Source organism: Lacerta agilis, chromosome 9 (assembly GCF_009819535.1).
Source record: "Lacerta agilis isolate rLacAgi1 chromosome 9, rLacAgi1.pri, whole genome shotgun sequence".
NCBI lineage: Eukaryota > Metazoa > Chordata > Lepidosauria > Squamata > Lacertidae > Lacerta > Lacerta agilis.
In genome coordinates, this window is record NC_046320.1 from 64,208,532 (window position 1) to 64,225,178 (window position 16,647).

Consider the following 16,647-nt stretch of genomic DNA (forward strand, 5'->3'; position numbering starts at 1 on the left):
TTTACCTTTAAAGTTTGTTGGAATAAGCACTGTGCCAGGAGAATATCAGTCACTAAATGGTTATTGAACCTAAGAACAGAAAGCTAAGTGGCCCTCCTTCAGGTATTTGAAGAAGTGTGCATGCACACGAAAGCTCATACCCAGAACAAACTTAGTTGGTCTCTAAGGTGCTACTGGAAGGAATTTTTTTAATTTTTATTTTGTTTTGGCCCTCCTACATTTTTTGCTTTGCTTTCCCTTTAAGCTTTCCTGCTTCTTTCCGCTGTATCCCAGAAACGCCTGCTGAAATTAAAAGTTTACAGCAGAGAACCAGCTTCCACCACCACCAATCAGGAGCACTTCGCTGCTGCAGGCCTATCAAAGCAATTTACATCTAAATCTACTGTAATTTAATTGGGCGGCCGGCCTTTGCTGGTTGTACTGCTTTCCAAAATCCAAATCAAATAAAAGAAGCAATCACCAAATATTTCAAGGAGCCCAAGCACATTAAGAAGTAGCATCAGCTGTTTGAGTTTACTATTAGTGTTCCCATTCATTTGAAAGCTGCTAGCTTCCCACCCCACTGAGTGGTTTCCCCCCCTCCTTGCATTTTTGCAACCTTTTTGTCATGTGATGCAGTTTCCCCAGATATTTAAGGGCAGCTAGGGAGTCTTTGCTGAAACCTTTTAAAAAGCAGCTGGAAGTGGCTTGATTTGTTGAATCTCAGAGAGTGGAGGGAAGAAAGGATTGCTTACTTGCTGGACTCTAGTGAGATTGTATCATGGAGACGGTGAGTCCCGGGTTCTCTGTTGCTGCTGTAAGACTAGGAGACTGTTGGTATTGAGGTGGTAATACAAGCAACAGGCACTGAACAGGGCTGGAAACATATCAGCTTGGGAATGAGTTATCAGCTAGGAAAAAATTGATGCGTGGCACTTGTAGCCTTCCCCGTCTTCTTGTTTCTGGTTTCTTACTAAATTCTTTTTTGTGCGTGTTTTGTCAGTGGGGCTTTCCTCTGTTAATGACGAGGCCGTTTTATCAAAATGCATGGTGATTCCCAGCACAAATGAAAAGATGGGTCCCACAGAGCTTACAAACAAAGGTTTAACTGTGGGAGAAGCAAGTATAATGTGATTTTAGGGGATGGAGGTGTGCAAAAGTAGTTCTTCATGCTTCTATTTTAAAAACAGAAATCTCTAACCCACTAGAAGGAAAGTTATAGAGTAAAAGGTGCAGGTACCCTTCTAAGCAAGTTCTGTGAGGCAGGGGCGTAGCATGGGGGGGGGGGCGTAGGGGCGATCCGCCCCAAGTTCCATAATGGAGGGGATGGCAAATTATCAAGGAACAATTACTGCCCTACTAGGGCGGTTCATAAAAAACTTCTTTAAAAAAATGCCTGCTCCAAAGGTCTTATCTTACTATACTAGGGATTACATAGCTATATATGAAATTTCATACATATCGGTTAATATCTTGACCCTCCTCCACCAAAATAACTGTTTACTTGGCTGTTTTCCTATGTCGTGAAGGCTGAAATTTCAGTTCAGTGGAGTACTTACTGTTCCCAACCCTAACCCTGTGGAAAGCCATCTAATTAGACTTTAATTTGATTCTGAAATGTTTTTAGGAGGTAATTTAATTATTGTTTGATTTTATTACCAATGTTATGTATCTGATGTTAGCCACCCTGAGCCCGACTTCGGCCGGGGAGGGCGGGATATAAATAAAAGTTCATTATTATTATTACTTGTTATTATTCCTTTGTAAGAAAATATGAAATAACGTAAAACCATTTTTGCAGGGGGGGGAATTAAGTGGGCGGGTGACAAGAAATTTTCCGCACCGGGTACCACCTGACCTTCCTACACCTCTGCTGTGAGGTAATGTTAGCCTGGCTCCCGCTGCCTTGCAGTGTTTTTAACCAAAACAAAATAGGAAATTCTTTCCAGTAGCACCTTAGAGACCAACTGAGTTTGTTCTTGGTATGAGCTTTCGTGTGCATGCACACTTCTTCAGATACAAAGAATTTCCTATTTTGTTTCGACTATGGCAGACCAACACGGCTACCCACCTGTAACTGTTTTTAACCAGTGAGTGAAGCCATTTTTAAAATTATTATTTCATAAAATTTATATACTGCTTAATTGTAGGAAACTTTAATGTAGTTTACCCTGCTCTGCCCCTCCCTGAGACAAATGAGATATTACCTATGCTCTTGTCTATCTGTTTGTTGCTGGCTGCATCCTTTGGTGCTGTCTTGTAGCAGTTAGAAAGTCTTCTCCATCCATGACCCATGGGCCCAGTTTGTTTCCTGGCCAAAGATTGTAACATCACTAAATTTCCCCTCTCCCCTCTCTGTCTCTCCTAAATCTCACCATGGTATATGGCTGTGGCTGAAAATCTGTCCGGTTTCCCCTGCCGTAGAAGCTGATTGCTACCCACCTTCAACTTGAACACGGAGACACGATTGTAGTGAATGGGAGGTGCTGGCAAGATGCCAGAAGGTAAGCCGAGAAGGCAGGAAGCGTGTTCCCAGGACACGCCAAGACAAGGCAGCTTGTTCCACCGGCTGTCGGCTCTTGCCGTCAGGACTGCAGTGCTGAGGAACCTCAGCCTTGGGGCAGAATGCGGCCCTCCATCTTTGTCTCTGGCCCTCAGAACTGTCTCGGACTCCACATTTCCCTGGCCCTGCTCCACAGCCTTCCTAAGTATTTTGGCCTGGCTGGAATGTGTCCTTGAACTCCCATATGCCTCTTGCTTGGATGAAGAGGGGCACGTACGACAACGTGTATAGAAATTATCTTACTGTACAAAGGTAAAAATTGCAACCAGCATTTGCCTCTGGCATGTTGCGTTGACCTGGAAAAGGTTAATTCCCCTCCCTGATGTGCTGTTGTGAACATGAAACCCTCCGTCTTGCAATCTGAACTCATTGGTTTCGTTCCTACCCTTTGGATCAGGCTGCCCCAAACTAGTGCCCTCCAGAACTGAAACCCCATCACCCCTGACTGCTGCGTATGCTGGCTGGGGCTTGTCACAAACATCTGAAGGGCGCCAGGTTGAGGAAAGATGCTCTTTAACCAACAAATTACAGTTGGGTCTGCTGATCTGCCAATCCTTCAAAACATGTGCAGATGGGGAACATCCTTGACCATTGTTTCTCGAGGCTCTGCTTACCCTGCTCAGTCCCTTTATGCAAGTTGTTAGCCCACATCTGCAGTAGAGGGATAAGAATGCCATCCTACATTGCAAGGTTGTTGTGAGTTCCTGCATTGCAGCGGGTTGGACTAGATGATCCTTGGGGTCCCTTCCCAACTCTACAATTCTATAAGAAGCTATTTAAGGGTGAATGTAGGGTTGGTGGGGGGGTTGGCACGAGTTAATTAACTTAAAAGCTACGCAGAAGGAAGGCACAGCAAGCAGAGAGTGGGCTCTATCTTGCCACCCCATCAATATACACCAGGGTCAGCAAACTTTTTCAGCAGGGGGCCAGTCCACTGTCCCTCAGACCTTGTGGGGGGCCGGACTATATTTTGAGGGGGGGGGAAATGAACTAATTCCTATGCCCCACAAATAACCCAGAGATGCATTTTAAATCAAAGCATGTATTCCAATCATGTAAAAACACCAGGCAGGCCCCACAAATAACCCAGAGATGCATTTTAAATAAAAGCACACATTCTGCTCATGTAAAAACACGCTGATTCCCGGACCGTCCGTGGGCCGGATTTAGAAGGCGATTGGGCCGGATCTGGCCCCCGGGCCTTAGTTTGCCTACCTACGATGTACATTCAGCTCCAGGCAGACAAAGACTTCATTATTCTCTGCAATCCAGAACCTTGCTTTTAAAGTTAAGAGTTTTCACAAAACCTATGGGCTGAAGACATCCTAGCTGCATAGCCCATATACCAATGCCTGGTACTAGTTGCTCTGTTGGTTTCACTCTGTATCCTTGCTTCGTATCTCTTATCCTCGCCAAGCTTTGTTGTGAATCTGGGCCAAGACTGTGAAAATGTCATCCTTCACTTCAACCCCCGTTTTAACTACCAGACCGATGTGAACGTCATTGTCTGCAATTTCAAGAAGTTGGGGAAGTGGGGAGCAGAGGAGAGACTGAACTTCTTCCCTTTTGAGCAAGGCGGCAAATTCAAGGTGAGGACTTAGCAGAAGTGGGGTGGGTGGTTTCTCTGCAAGCCCTGGTTCCATTATGGTGGAGGTACGCTAGGGTGTGTGTGTGAACTTGTGGTCCTCCAGGTGACATTGCACTCCAAACTCCCATCAGCCCCAGCCAGCTTGCCCAGTGGTCAGGCATGACTTAGAGTCCCTATGTGCAGGACAACTGGAACTCCACTGTGTGCCTTCTTCTAAGATCTTGCCTTCTTAGCCAAGCTGGTGCCTTCCTGATGTGTTGTCTCAGGCTGATGGGACTTGTCATGTGTTGTCTCAGGCTGATGGGACCTGCTTGGCAGGGGGTTGGACTGGATGGCCCTTGTGGTCTCTTCCAACTCTATGATTCTATGATTCTAAGATGAGGTTGGTGCTAAATTCACAAGTTCACACCGAGTCAACCAACCCTCCTAGGCCATCTTGCCAGCTGCCCTAACAATACATTGGCTATTATGAAACAAAACAATAAAATAAAATAAAATAAAATTTTAAAAATCGTGCATGCGCACGAAAGCTCATACCAATAACAAACTTAGTCGGTCTCTAAGGTGCTACTGGAAGGATTTATTATTTTGTTTTGACTACGGCAGGCCAACACGGCTACCCACCTATAACTTGGCTATTATGGCCCCTAATCTAGCTAGAATAGGGACGTGGGTGGCGCTGTGGTCTAAACCACAGAGCCTAAGGGCTTGCCGATCAGAAGGTCGGTGGTTCGAATCCCTGTGACGGGGTGAGTTCCCGTTGTTCAGTCCCAGCTCCTGACCACCTAGTAGTTCGAAAGCACATCAAGTGCAAGTAGATAAATAGGTACCGCTCTGGCGGGAAGGTAAACGGTGTTTCCGTGCGCTGCTCTGGTTTGCCAGAAGCGGCTTAGTCATGCTGGCCACATGACCCGGAAGCTGTCTGTGGACAAATGCCGGCTCCCTCGGCATATAGAGCAAGATGAGCGCCGCAACCCCAGAGTCGTCTGCGACTGGACCTAACAGTCGGGGGTATCTTTACCTTTACCTTTAATCTAGCTAGAATTGCAACACAGAGCTTACCTGAACCCTTAGCTCTTCATTGGAGACCTTTCTTTGGTGAGGAGAGAGGGCTTTTTTCCAGTTGTGTCTCTGACATTCAAAGGCCTTAGCTGGCATTTTGTGGGGCCCAGGTGCAACCCAATCTTTAGGACTGCTTAGCAAATTTTATTGAATCTAATGTTTTTATCATATTGTACATTTGCCTGTGCTCATGATAATTAAACTTACTTAAGACCCCTGGAGACCCCTTTTTTGTAACAAGCTACTAACCAGGTTCACATTCATATAGGGATACCTGTCCCCCAATGTTATTCTGGGTTAAGAGCCTATCTTTGGCTCTGTGTGGATAAGTGTTGAAATACGGCCTCAGTACAGTCGTACCTTGGTTCTCGAACAGAATGCATTCCGAAAGGCTGTTCGACTCCCAGAAAGGTTCGAAAACCAAGACGCAGCTTCTGATTGGCTGCAGGGGCATTTTGCAGCCAATCAGAAACTGCGCTAGATGTTTGGCTTCTGAAAATCGTTCAAAAACCGGAACACTCACTTCCTGGTTTCGATCGTTTGGGAGCCGATTTGTTTGGGAGCCAAGGCGTTTGAGACCGAAGGTACAGCTGCACAGTCTTTTAATGGGTGGTGTTAACATGTAGAGTTAAGACAAGTCTGGCTCTTGGGCTTTGGAAGGGCACAAACTTGCCCACCATGAAGAGCCCTGGGACCGAATCAGCTCATGATGCTCTTGCACAAGACCTGGACACTTAATGGTCAAGTTGCCACGTCTCTAGAATGACTGTCATTTTGCTAGAAGTTTTCAAATGCCATCAGGTTTTGTAAAGAGTGTTTTGTGTTCCTCCTCCTGCTTCTTTTAGATCTCCTTCACCTTTCTTTCTTCGGAGATAAAAGTCTTGGCAGAGGGCCATGAATTCGCCTTCCCCAACCAGCTAGGCCTGGATGTCATCAGCTATATAGCAGTGCAAGGAGACATTAACCTCAGAGTCCTCAAACTTGTCCCCCCTCGTCGTGTGGATGAATAAATTCAATTGTGTTATTCAAAGAAAGGCCGCATTGCATGCTTTGATTTTAGAGTGGGAATGGTGAACCGTTTTTCAGACAACCTCCAGAGGGCCGCCATGTGGGAGCAGTTGATTGGGTGAGAGGCCAAAGGGGGCGGAGCAACGCATGTGAATGTCACCTTTCAGGTTTCTCTGCACACTCACCCAGCCATCTCTGGTCCTCCATCCAGGCCACCAAGAGGAATGGTCAGATTTCAAGGAAACATTGAAGCCAGGCAAAACTCATGGAATACAGAGCAGGGTTAATAATTATAATTATAATTATTTATACCCCGCCCATCTGGCTGGGTTTCCCCAGCCACTCTGGGCGCCTTCCAACCGAATATTAAAAACACAATACAGCATTAAGCATTGAAAACTTCCCTAAACAGGGTTGCCTTCAGATGTCTTTTAAAAGTAAGATAGTTGCTTTTTTCCTTGACATCTGATAGGTTGGTGAGGGTTGTGGCCTGGGCATACTTCCAAGGGTCAGATAAGACAACCTAAGGCCCAATCGGCTTCTCAATCTGGCCCATGGGTGGTCCAGGAATCAGCGTGTTTTTACATGAGTAGAATGTGTGCTTTTATTTAAAATGCATCTCTGGGTTATTTGTGGGGCATAGGAATTCATTCATCCCCCCCCCCCCAAAAAATAGTCTGGCCAACCAATGGTCTGAGGGATGGTGGACAGGCCCACGGCTGAAAAAGTTTGCTGACCCCTGGATAAGAGGGTCCTGGGGGCCGCATTTGGCTCCCTGTCCTGAGGGTCCCCATCTGTATTTTATAACATATTTTGGATTATGCTCTTCTGCTTTTGGTTGACAGCAAAGAGGAAGCCATGGTGCCCTCTGCCGGGGTTTCCTGAGCCATTGACCTCAAACATTTCTCTCTCTTGGCTTGGTATCTATTCTAAACAGCCGTCTTGACAGGGGGCTCCTTCTGTATGAAGCAGCATCAAAGGTTGTCCTCGTTCGAAGTGGGAGGGGTGGTGTGTTTACTGTGCAAATCTGCATCAAACATACGAAACGGGATTCAGCCTTAGTTTTTTTCGGGTTTTTTTTTTTGTCCTCTTCAGTTAGCTAAGGCTTGCGTGTGATGGCCCACGCAAACTTAGATGTTCTTCTGTTACTTTCTGCTTGAATTGTGGCAGTTCAGTATGACTCCCTAGAAAAGAGCCTGATGTTGGGAAAGATGGAGGGCACAAGGAGAAGGGGACGGCAGAGGATGAGATGGTTGGACAGTGTTCTTGAAGCGACTAGCATGAGTTTGGCCAAACTGCGGGAGGCAGTGGAGGATAGACGTGCCTGGTGTGCTCTGGTCCATGGGGTCACGAAGAGTCAGACACGACTGAACGACTGAACGACAATCTTATAATTCAATTTGGTTTTACAAATGCATTGCTATGTTTTTAAGAGAAGCAATGCCAAGCTGCTGCTGCTGCTTTCTCTATTCTCTAATCTAGAGTCAAAAAAGCCTACCGTTAGTTCCTTCTGCCCCCTCCCCCAAATGCAGTTTACAAGGTGCGTTCTAACAAGGTGTGTTCTTGTTTCCTGAAACATAACTGCTAATAAGGAATGCTGAGTGTGCCACCTATTGGTTGAAGCAAGTTGCAGGTCTTATTAAAGGACTTGATTTTTATATTTTTGCTTCAGGTCTACCGATGGCCTTTCCCCAGTGGCTTTGGAGATGGGGTGCTTTTTGGATCTGGAAAACAGTTGATGTGGGAGAGCTGAACACCCCTCTCCTCCAGCACCACCTCCCTGGGGAGTTTTTAACTAAAAATAAAATAGTCTGAAGGAGTTCATTTGAAGGCCTACCAATAATAATATCCCCCGCCCATCTGATAGGGTTGCCCCAGCCACTATGGGCAGCTTCCAGCCTATTAAAAAAATGTTAACATTGTAGAATTGTTGGAAGGAATCCTGAGTGTCATCGAGTCCAACCCCCTGCAATGCAGGGGTCCTTTTTCCAACGTGGGGCTCAAACCCACAACCCTGAGATCAAGAGTCTCATGCCCTACTGACTGACTGCATCTAGGGCACAACTCTCTCCTCGAATAAATGTTGCTAAATTTGTTTAGAGGCAGATACTCTGTGAAGTGGAGGCTACCAGATCCACTGTGAGATGAAAATGCTAAGAAACATTCTTCGGTACGGTGAGCTGACACGCTGGGCTGACACAGAATGGGGCAAATAAAATGTTACTCATGGTGGAAAAGAGCCATTGTGACGGATTGGCCCTAGGGTGGAGGAGGTATTACATCCCGGCTCAGAAGGAGTTGAGCCACCTTCATCTTGGCGGACAGTTCATCCTTTGGGGGCGGGGCGGTCCCCGGTTTAAAAGGAGGGAACAGCCGTTTTGGCAGTTGAGAAGAGGGAGGGTGTGTGTGGAGACAGGGAAGAAGAATGGTGTGGGGCCAGGATAGTGGTGGTTAGGCTAGGATAGGTTGAAGATTAGTTGGTTATACTGAAAGAGTTTAAACTTTAGATGTAACTAAGCTGATGAACTATTGAAGTACGTTCTGAAATAAATAAAGACTTGTTTTTGTTGAGCCAAGAGAAAAGAGGCATTTATTTGGTCCAGCGATATATGGATGCTCATGAGGAGGTGAACTCGGGGAAAAGACAAAACTGACCTGCAGGGTGATAGTTTGTGTCTTGGAGTTTCACTCAGGAGGGGCAAAAGGGCAGAAACCTTGGTAAGGCTACACAGTTACTAAAAGGGTTTAGCTAAGTGACGCAGTGGGGGAATCTAATGAGAGTCCCAGAACTGATAGAGCTGAGAGGTATTCTCAACCCAGGAGCCCAGAGCAATATATATATATATATAACAGGTCACGACAGCTGGACAAGAGAACCCTGTTACTAAGTTATCCCTAGTTATAATAAAAGGGGATTATCCACACAGACGGACCTCAAGGATCGAGGTGGGGTGAATAGAAAAAGTGACCCGGAACACCTCAGAAATAATACACTTAGTAACAGAGGGGAAGTATGCAGGGAGGTTCTGCACATCTACAATGTGGAATACGAGACAGGCAGAGCTGTCCCGAGACACTTTGGCACCTGAGTGAAATTATAAAATGGTGTCCCCCTGCCCTGCCAGGGAAGAAGGGGGTGAGTGAAGATCATCAGGAACAAGGGGGGAAATGATGATTACATAGGGAACAAGGGTGAGAAGAGACGTGCAGTGCCTCCTATTTGCCAAGAGGTTGCAGTTCCAGGCTCCAAGGAGTGTTGTGTCTTCTTCTTTGGCAATCCCTCGTAGCAGAGTAAGATTGTTTTCCATGAACACGGTCTTAACAGTGAGTCCGTAAGTGACTGTGGAGGCCAATTCTGGATCCACACGTCCTTCCACAGTGGGGACACAGGTTTCTGGCCGGGAGTTGATCACGGTGAGAGTTTGCCAAGTGTGCCTTCCTCTTAGCACGTTTCTCCCTTTTGTCCTGAGTTTGAGCATCTTGAAAGTCCATGACACCTTTGGTAAAGGCTGTTGTGAGTCGAGGACCCACCACCCGCGTAGAGGTAAATCAGCCACAAGGACACACATATTTTAGGTTAATGGGCTAAATAAGGCCACAACTTTATTGGTTGCAGCATGTGAGTGGTATTGGCTAGCCTTAGGCACTGGATCAAACAATCTATAAGTGCAAACAAAATAAAAAAATTCCTTCCAGCAGCACCTTAGAGACCAACTAAGTTTGTTCATGGTATGAGCTTTCGTGTGCATGCACACTTCTTCAGATACACTGAAACAGAAGTCACCAGATCCTTATATCTATAAGTGGACGCTGGAAGCAGGGGAGAGGAGCTTAACAAAGCGGAGGGAGCAGGTGGCTGTGAGAAGGAAACCAAGATCAAAGTTGGGCAAATAAACGAGCGCGCACGAAGCAGGGAAGCCTCACTGAAGGGCTGGCAAAGCGGGCAAATTAGCAAGGGCACATGCACAAGTTAGCTGCTTATATCGGCAGCACAGATTCCCCTTCTGAAAGAATGAGGCTAACTGAGAAACCAAACGTCTGCAAGTCAGAGCCAGTGTGGTGCAGTGGTTAAGAGCGGTAGGCTCCTAATCTGGTGAACCGGGTTTGCGTCTCCGCTCCTCCACATGCAGCTGCTGGGTGACCTTGGGCTAGTCGCACTTCTTTGAGGTCTCTCAGCCCCACTCACCTCACTGAGTGTTTGTTGTGGGGGAGGAAGGGAAAGGAGATTGTTAGCCGCTTTGAGACTCCTTCGGGTAGTGATAAAGCGGGATATCAAATCCAAACTCCTCCTCCTTCTTCTTCATCATCATCATCATCATCATCTTCAGAGCCCCCCACGCAGACAATGCCCTGAGGACAGATTTGCAAACAAGCAACACGCACGCGGCTTCCTCTTGTGCAGTCAAAAGCAGTGCGGGGAAGAAAGGGAATTAGATCCTGCCCCGAGATAAGTTAGTTATTTGAAATTATAGTAAGAATAATGAAGAATGATAAGAAAATAGTTACAAAGTTACTAAAGTAAATTAGTATTGAACGCAGTCGAGTGAACGGGGGAAGTCACCATTTTAGATTTGAAATAAGATGTAACCAATAAGCATATTGTGTTCCAGTGTTCGTGTGTTAGGTATGTATAAGTTTCCTTTCTTTTTAAATGTTTATTCTTTTTTCTCTTTGTGTTGTGTTTTTTTAAAATTGTATTTGCATTATGTATTTGTGTATTTGTTGTTTATTGTGGAAAAATCAATAAAAATTAAAAAAAAGGAATTAGATCCTGCCCCGTGCCCCCGCTACACAAACAAGCAAGCGTCCAACACCCCCTCCCCCAACACACACACACTCACACTCTCCCTGAGGCGGCTATGATAAAAAAGCGGACCAAAGGGGAGTCCGAGGCGGGCGGGCGGGAGAGCGAGAGAGAGAGAGAGAGAGAAGCGTTCCAGGGAGTGTTTTCTTTCCAAAATAGCGATAGACAAAAGGACGTAGAAGGGAGCTCAAGAGAGGAGGCAAAGAAAACCAAGCCGCTAGGACGGTGGGCGCTAACGTCCCCAGACTCCCCCCACCCACCCACGCACGCAGCTCCGCTCCCTCCCCAACGGTCCCCCCCCCCCACGAGCACACGGGACCGCTCGCCAGCTGTTTCCGGAGAGCGCCGTTTTCGTCCGCGGCGAGAAAGCTCAACCGGGGGTTGTGGGGGGGGGGAGCAGGGAGTGCGATGGCGAAGGCGAAGGTAGAGAAGGAGGAGGCATGCCCAGCTATTCGTGTTCAGGTAAAAAACGGGGTCTCGATCCGAAGCGCTCTCGATCCGTTGAAAGCAAGAAGCCGAATGGGACCCCGACGGCGCCGCGGCAAAACCCCGCCCCCAAGCCAGCCCTATTGGTTGACTGAAGGGCTTGGCGCGGCAGCTGGGAAAGATGACACACGGGGGGGGGGGTTCCGAATACGCCCCCCCTGCTGACGCGAGAGACACCTCCCGTTCACAACTCCTCCCCTCTGGAAAGAGGAGAGGTCTTCTCCAACTGGAGCGCTTGCAGGCCATTTCCCCCAGTTGTCGTGTGCATCATTTTTTTTTAAGAACTGCGTTGAGAGAGTCTTTAAACCTCTTCTGTTGACCACCAGCATTACGCTTTCCATTTTTTTTGGGGGGGGGGGCAAATCATTTTTATTCTTTTTACAATACAATACAATAATAATTTCCAATACAATTTCTCTTCACATCTTATACTTTTTGGCTTTTTTTAAAGCCTTGACTTCCGCCGAACCTTCCTTATGATTTTCTTACGTTCGTTACTAATTTCTATATTTTCACTGCTTAACCACTGCTTAAAATTATAATATCTAAATTTCTCACTGAACTACCATATCTACAAAACAAAACAAAATAAAAAAATTCTTCCCAGTAGCACCTTAGAGACCAACTAAGTTTGTTCTTGGTATGAGCTTTCGTATGCATGCACACTTCTTCAGATACACGAAAGCTCATACCAAGAACAAACTTAGTTGGTCTCTAAGGTGCTACTGGAAGGAATTTTTTATTTTTTTTGTTTTGACTATGGCAGACCAACACGGCTGTTGTTGTTCAGTCGTTCAGTCGTGTCCGACTCTTCGTGACCCCATGGACCAGAGTACGCCAGGCACGCCTATCCTTCACTGCCTCTCGCAGTTTGGCCAAACTCATGTTAGTAGCTTCAAGAACACTGTCCAACCATCTCATCCTCTGTCGTCCCCTTCTCCTTGTGCCCTCCATCTTTCCCAACATCAGGGTCTTTTCTAGGGAGTCTTCTCTTCTCATGAGGTGGCCAAAGTACTGGAGCCTCAACTTCAGGATCTGTCCTTCTAGTGAGTACTCAGGGCTGATTTCTTTGAGAATGGATAGGTTTGATCTTCTTGCAGTCCACGGGACTCTCAAGAGTCTCCTCCAGCACCATAATTCAAAAGCATCAATTCTACGGCGATCAGCCTTCTTGATGGTCCAGCTCTCACTTCCGTACATTACTACTGGGAAAACCATAGCTTTAACTATACGGACCTTTGTCGGCAAGGTGATGTCTTTGCTTTTTAAGATGCTGTCTAGGTTTGTCATTGCTTTTCTCCCAAGAAGCAGGCGTCTTCTGATTTCGTGACTGCTGTCACCATCTGCAGTGATCATGGAACCCAAGAAAGTGAAATCTCTCACTGCCTCCATTTCTTCCCCTTCTATTTGCCAGGAGGTGATGGGACCAGTGGCCATGATCTTAGTTTTTTTGATGTTGAGCTTCAGACCATATTTTGCGCTCTCCTCTTTCACCCTCATTAAAAGGCTCTTTAATTCTTCCTCACTTTCTGCCATCAAGGTTGTATCATCAGCATATCTGAGGTTGTTGATATTTTTTCCGGCAATCTTAATTCCGGTTGGGGATTCATCCAGTCCAGCCTTTCGCATGATGTATTCTGCATATAAGTTAAATAAGCAGGGAGACAATATACAGCCTTGTCGTACTCCTTTCCCAATTTTGAACCAATCAGTTGTTCCATATCCAGTTCTAACTGTAGCTTCTTGTCCCACATAGAGATTTCTCAGGAGGCAAATGAGGTGATCCGGCACTCCCATTTCTTTAAGAACTTGCCATAGTTTGCTGTGGTCGACACAGTCAAATGCTTTTGCATAATCAATGAAGCAGAAGTAGATGTTTTTCTGGAACTCTCTGGCTTTCTCCATAATCCAGCGCATGTTTGCAATTTGGTCTCTGGTTCCTCTGCCCCTTCGAAATCCAGCTTGCACTTCTGGGAGTTCTCGGTCCACATACTGCTTAAGCCTGCCTTGTAGAATTTTAAGCATAACCTTGCTAGCGTGTGAAATGAGTGCAATTGTGCGGTAGTTGGAGCATTCTTTGGCACTGCCCTTCTTTGGGATTGGGATGTAGACTGATCTTCTCCAATCCTCTGGCCACTGCTGAGTTTTCCAACACGGCTACCCACCTGTAACTACCATATCTACAGTGATTTTGACATTTAACTTACAAAGCTTCTTGCAATCCTACCAACGTATCCAATTGTCCGCAATTGTCTTTCAGATAATCTGCAAATTTAGTCCAATCTTTGATGAACTTCTGGTTCCGCTGTTCTCAGATTCTTCCTGTCATCTAGTTCTGCATACTCAATTAACTTTATCATCCATTCTTCCTTTGTCGGTGATTCCTCTTGTTTTCATTTCTGTGCTATTAAAATTCTCTCCGCCATTACAGCATATTGGAAAAATTTGACACCTTGTTTTTTAAAGTCTGTACCTGTAATTCCCAATAGGAAAGCTTTGGGTTTTTTGTAAATAAATGTAAGTTTCAGCATTTCTTAATTTCATTATATATCATGTCCCAAAAGCATTTCATTTTCTTACATTCCCACCACATATGATAAAAGGTACTTTCTTTTTTCTTACATTTCCAATACTTATTCTCTACCTTGTAAAGTTTGGCTAATTTAACCGGTTGTAATGTACCGTGTATACATCATTTTTATAACATTTTCTCTTAAAGCATTACACGCTGTAAATTTTATTCCTTCTTTCCACAGTTTTCCCCAATCTTTTAACATTATTATATCCAAAATCTTTTGCCCAATGAATCATCACCGACTTCACCTCTTCATCTTTCAACTGCCATTCCAGCTATACTTTATACATTTTGGACAATGTTTTATAATGACTGTTCAGAATTTCTATCTCAAATTTAGATTTTATATTTACGCTTTCCATTTTAAAGTTCGGAATAGAGTAGTTGCTTTGGAAGACATAAATCGGGCATCTGCACAACATGACCAGTCCAACGAAGTGGATGTTGAAGAATCATTGCTTCACCACTGGTGATCTTTGCTTCTTCCAACACACTGGCATTAGTTCGCCTTTCTGCATCAGGAACAAGGGGGTGAAATGATAATTACATGGGGAACAAGCATGGGCATACCCGGGGGGGGGCAGGGGGGCAGCTGCCCCCCCCAGAAGCAAAAAATAATAATTAAATGGTTATCGGCAGCCTAAAAGGAAAAAAAAAAGCTCAAGACTGGTCTTTCTCCCCCTCCCAAAATCTCAATAATAATTGAGCTCTTCCGCTCTTGCCGAGGAAAGTTGGCCACTGTGTGTGTGTGTGTGTGTGTGTGTGTGTGTTGCACCGGCTGTTTCCCCCTCCGTCATGCCGACAAAGAGCTGGCGTGCCTATCAGAGACCGGATCCTAGCCTGCACCCTGCTTGGTCAAATGGGGATGCAGGCTGAGACTTGGGCAGTGTCAGGGGGCGAATTCATCGTTGCCGGGATTCATCGTTGCAAGGGAGCTTGGCAAACTGAGTTCCCTTGCATGGTGAGTAGTTCCTTTGCGAGGACTGAGGATCCTGGGAAACAGAGTTTTTCAGCCATTTGGGGCTTTTTGTTTCGGGGGGGGGGGAGTTTTTCTGTTTTTTTGAAGCTGTTTTTGTTTTTTGAAGCTGTTTTTGTTTTTGAACCTGAACGACCATGGCTTGCTCCCCCCCCCCAGTTTTGATCCTGGGTTCGCCCCTGGGAACAAGGCTGAGAAGAGACCTGCAGTGCCTCCTATTCTCCAAGAGGTTGCTGTAGAGGTGGCATGGAGGGGGGGACTGTCAAGGAGGTGTGCTGCAGCTCTCCCTGCCCCCATGGCAGGAGCAGCATTCCTTGGAGTCTGGATCTGCTGCCCCTGTAGATTTTGCCACCTGAGGCAAGCAATTGCTTCCCTTTGCCTGATGGGTGGGCTGGCCCTGGGGTCAGGCAATGCTCCTTGGCGTTGCAAACAAGCAAGAGTGAACTGCCTTTTCATCTTTGAGGTGCTGGGGGGGAGGGTATAAGAGATTGCTGCAAGACTGGCTCCAAGCAGAGCGGTTAAATAAAAGAAGAAGAGAAAATGGACGTAAGCTCACAAGTGCATTCCTCTTCCTGTGTGTTGAATTCCCAAGGGTGTGATAATGTTCCAAAGATTGCCAAAAGATTCCTGCAAATGCAGAGCAGAGGGGAGAACTCTTCCTGGGAAACAATCTGATCCTTCTCTGAAGGTGCTTTGTCGCTGCAAGGTGTTTTATTCCACAAACAACTGCTTCTTTGACTCTGCCCAGCTATGCTTGCTTTTTCTGGACCGTTAAAAGATCAGTTTGCCATTTTTGCCATTTTTTCAGAATCTCTGGAGGGATCATTAAAGGGATGTTTATTAATTCAATTATCGAAAAGCCTGCCGGTTTATGATAAGAAGGCAACAGCATGTTGGCTCAAGTTCCGCGAAGCTGGAAACCTGGAAGCTCAGACCTGTGCCTTAACAGATGTGTCTTGTGATCAGCAATGATGTTGTGTGCAATGTAATGAATTGTGCTTGCTTACAATTTGCCCTCATTTGGGGCAAATTTGGGCATGGGCACCCCCAGTTACTATTTTTAAACTTATTTTAGATTTTGGGGATGTACTTACATGCCCTTTTCAGTGCCTTGCAGATAGAGTAGAGCTTTGGGCTGGACAGGAATCAACCCAGTCCTTCAGAGAATGCAATGTGTGTATGATTTATAGTGTCCCAAAGCTAATTTTGGGGGTTACATTCTGATTTTCTTAGTTGTTATTAGCCAATAAAAGGGATTTACATCTAAGTCTTCCCAGTGTCTTATGCTGCCTGGTTTTCTGCTGGCATCCAAAACCCAGATCAAACAATGAACAAATGTTTCAGCGAATGCCAGCCAGGAAGTTGCTGGCATCGATTGCTTGCAGAAATAGTGTCAGCTGCTTGTGTTTGTTATCAATGTTCCCATTCATCTGAAGCAGGTTAGGGTTTTTTTTTCCTTTGCCCATTGACTCTGATTTTCCCCAGCTTGAATTTCTGGATATCTGAGCAGACCCTCCACTCACAACACACACTTTCGGTCATGTGATACAGTTTGCCCAGCTATTTAAAAGCAGCTGGGGGGGGGTCTTTAAAAAGGCAGCTGGCT

The 16,647-nt window shown here is 45.8% G+C and overlaps 1 protein-coding gene across 1 annotated transcript; it reads left to right on the forward strand.

The window, feature by feature from the left end:
- The first annotated feature begins 589 nt into the window (after positions 1 to 589).
- On the forward strand, positions 590 to 6,222 carry LOC117053062 (16 kDa beta-galactoside-binding lectin-like). Its single transcript, XM_033160549.1, has 4 exons — positions 590 to 769; positions 2,404 to 2,483; positions 3,960 to 4,131; positions 6,038 to 6,222. Exons 1-4 carry the CDS (start codon positions 761 to 763, stop codon positions 6,200 to 6,202), a joined length of 426 nt encoding a protein of 141 aa, XP_033016440.1. The 5' UTR covers positions 590 to 760; the 3' UTR covers positions 6,203 to 6,222.
- Positions 6,223 to 16,647: the final 10,425 nt, after the last annotated feature.

What these genes read in the sequence shown, in the direction of transcription:
- LOC117053062 (XM_033160549.1), top strand. An exon ending in TGCTGGCAAGATGCCAGAAG is followed by an intron (nt 2,484 to 3,959) that starts GTAAGCCGAGAA and finishes ATCCTCGCCAAG; the next exon opens with CTTTGTTGTGAATCTGGGCC. An exon ending in AGCAAGGCGGCAAATTCAAG is followed by an intron (nt 4,132 to 6,037) that starts GTGAGGACTTAG and finishes TGCTTCTTTTAG; the next exon opens with ATCTCCTTCACCTTTCTTTC.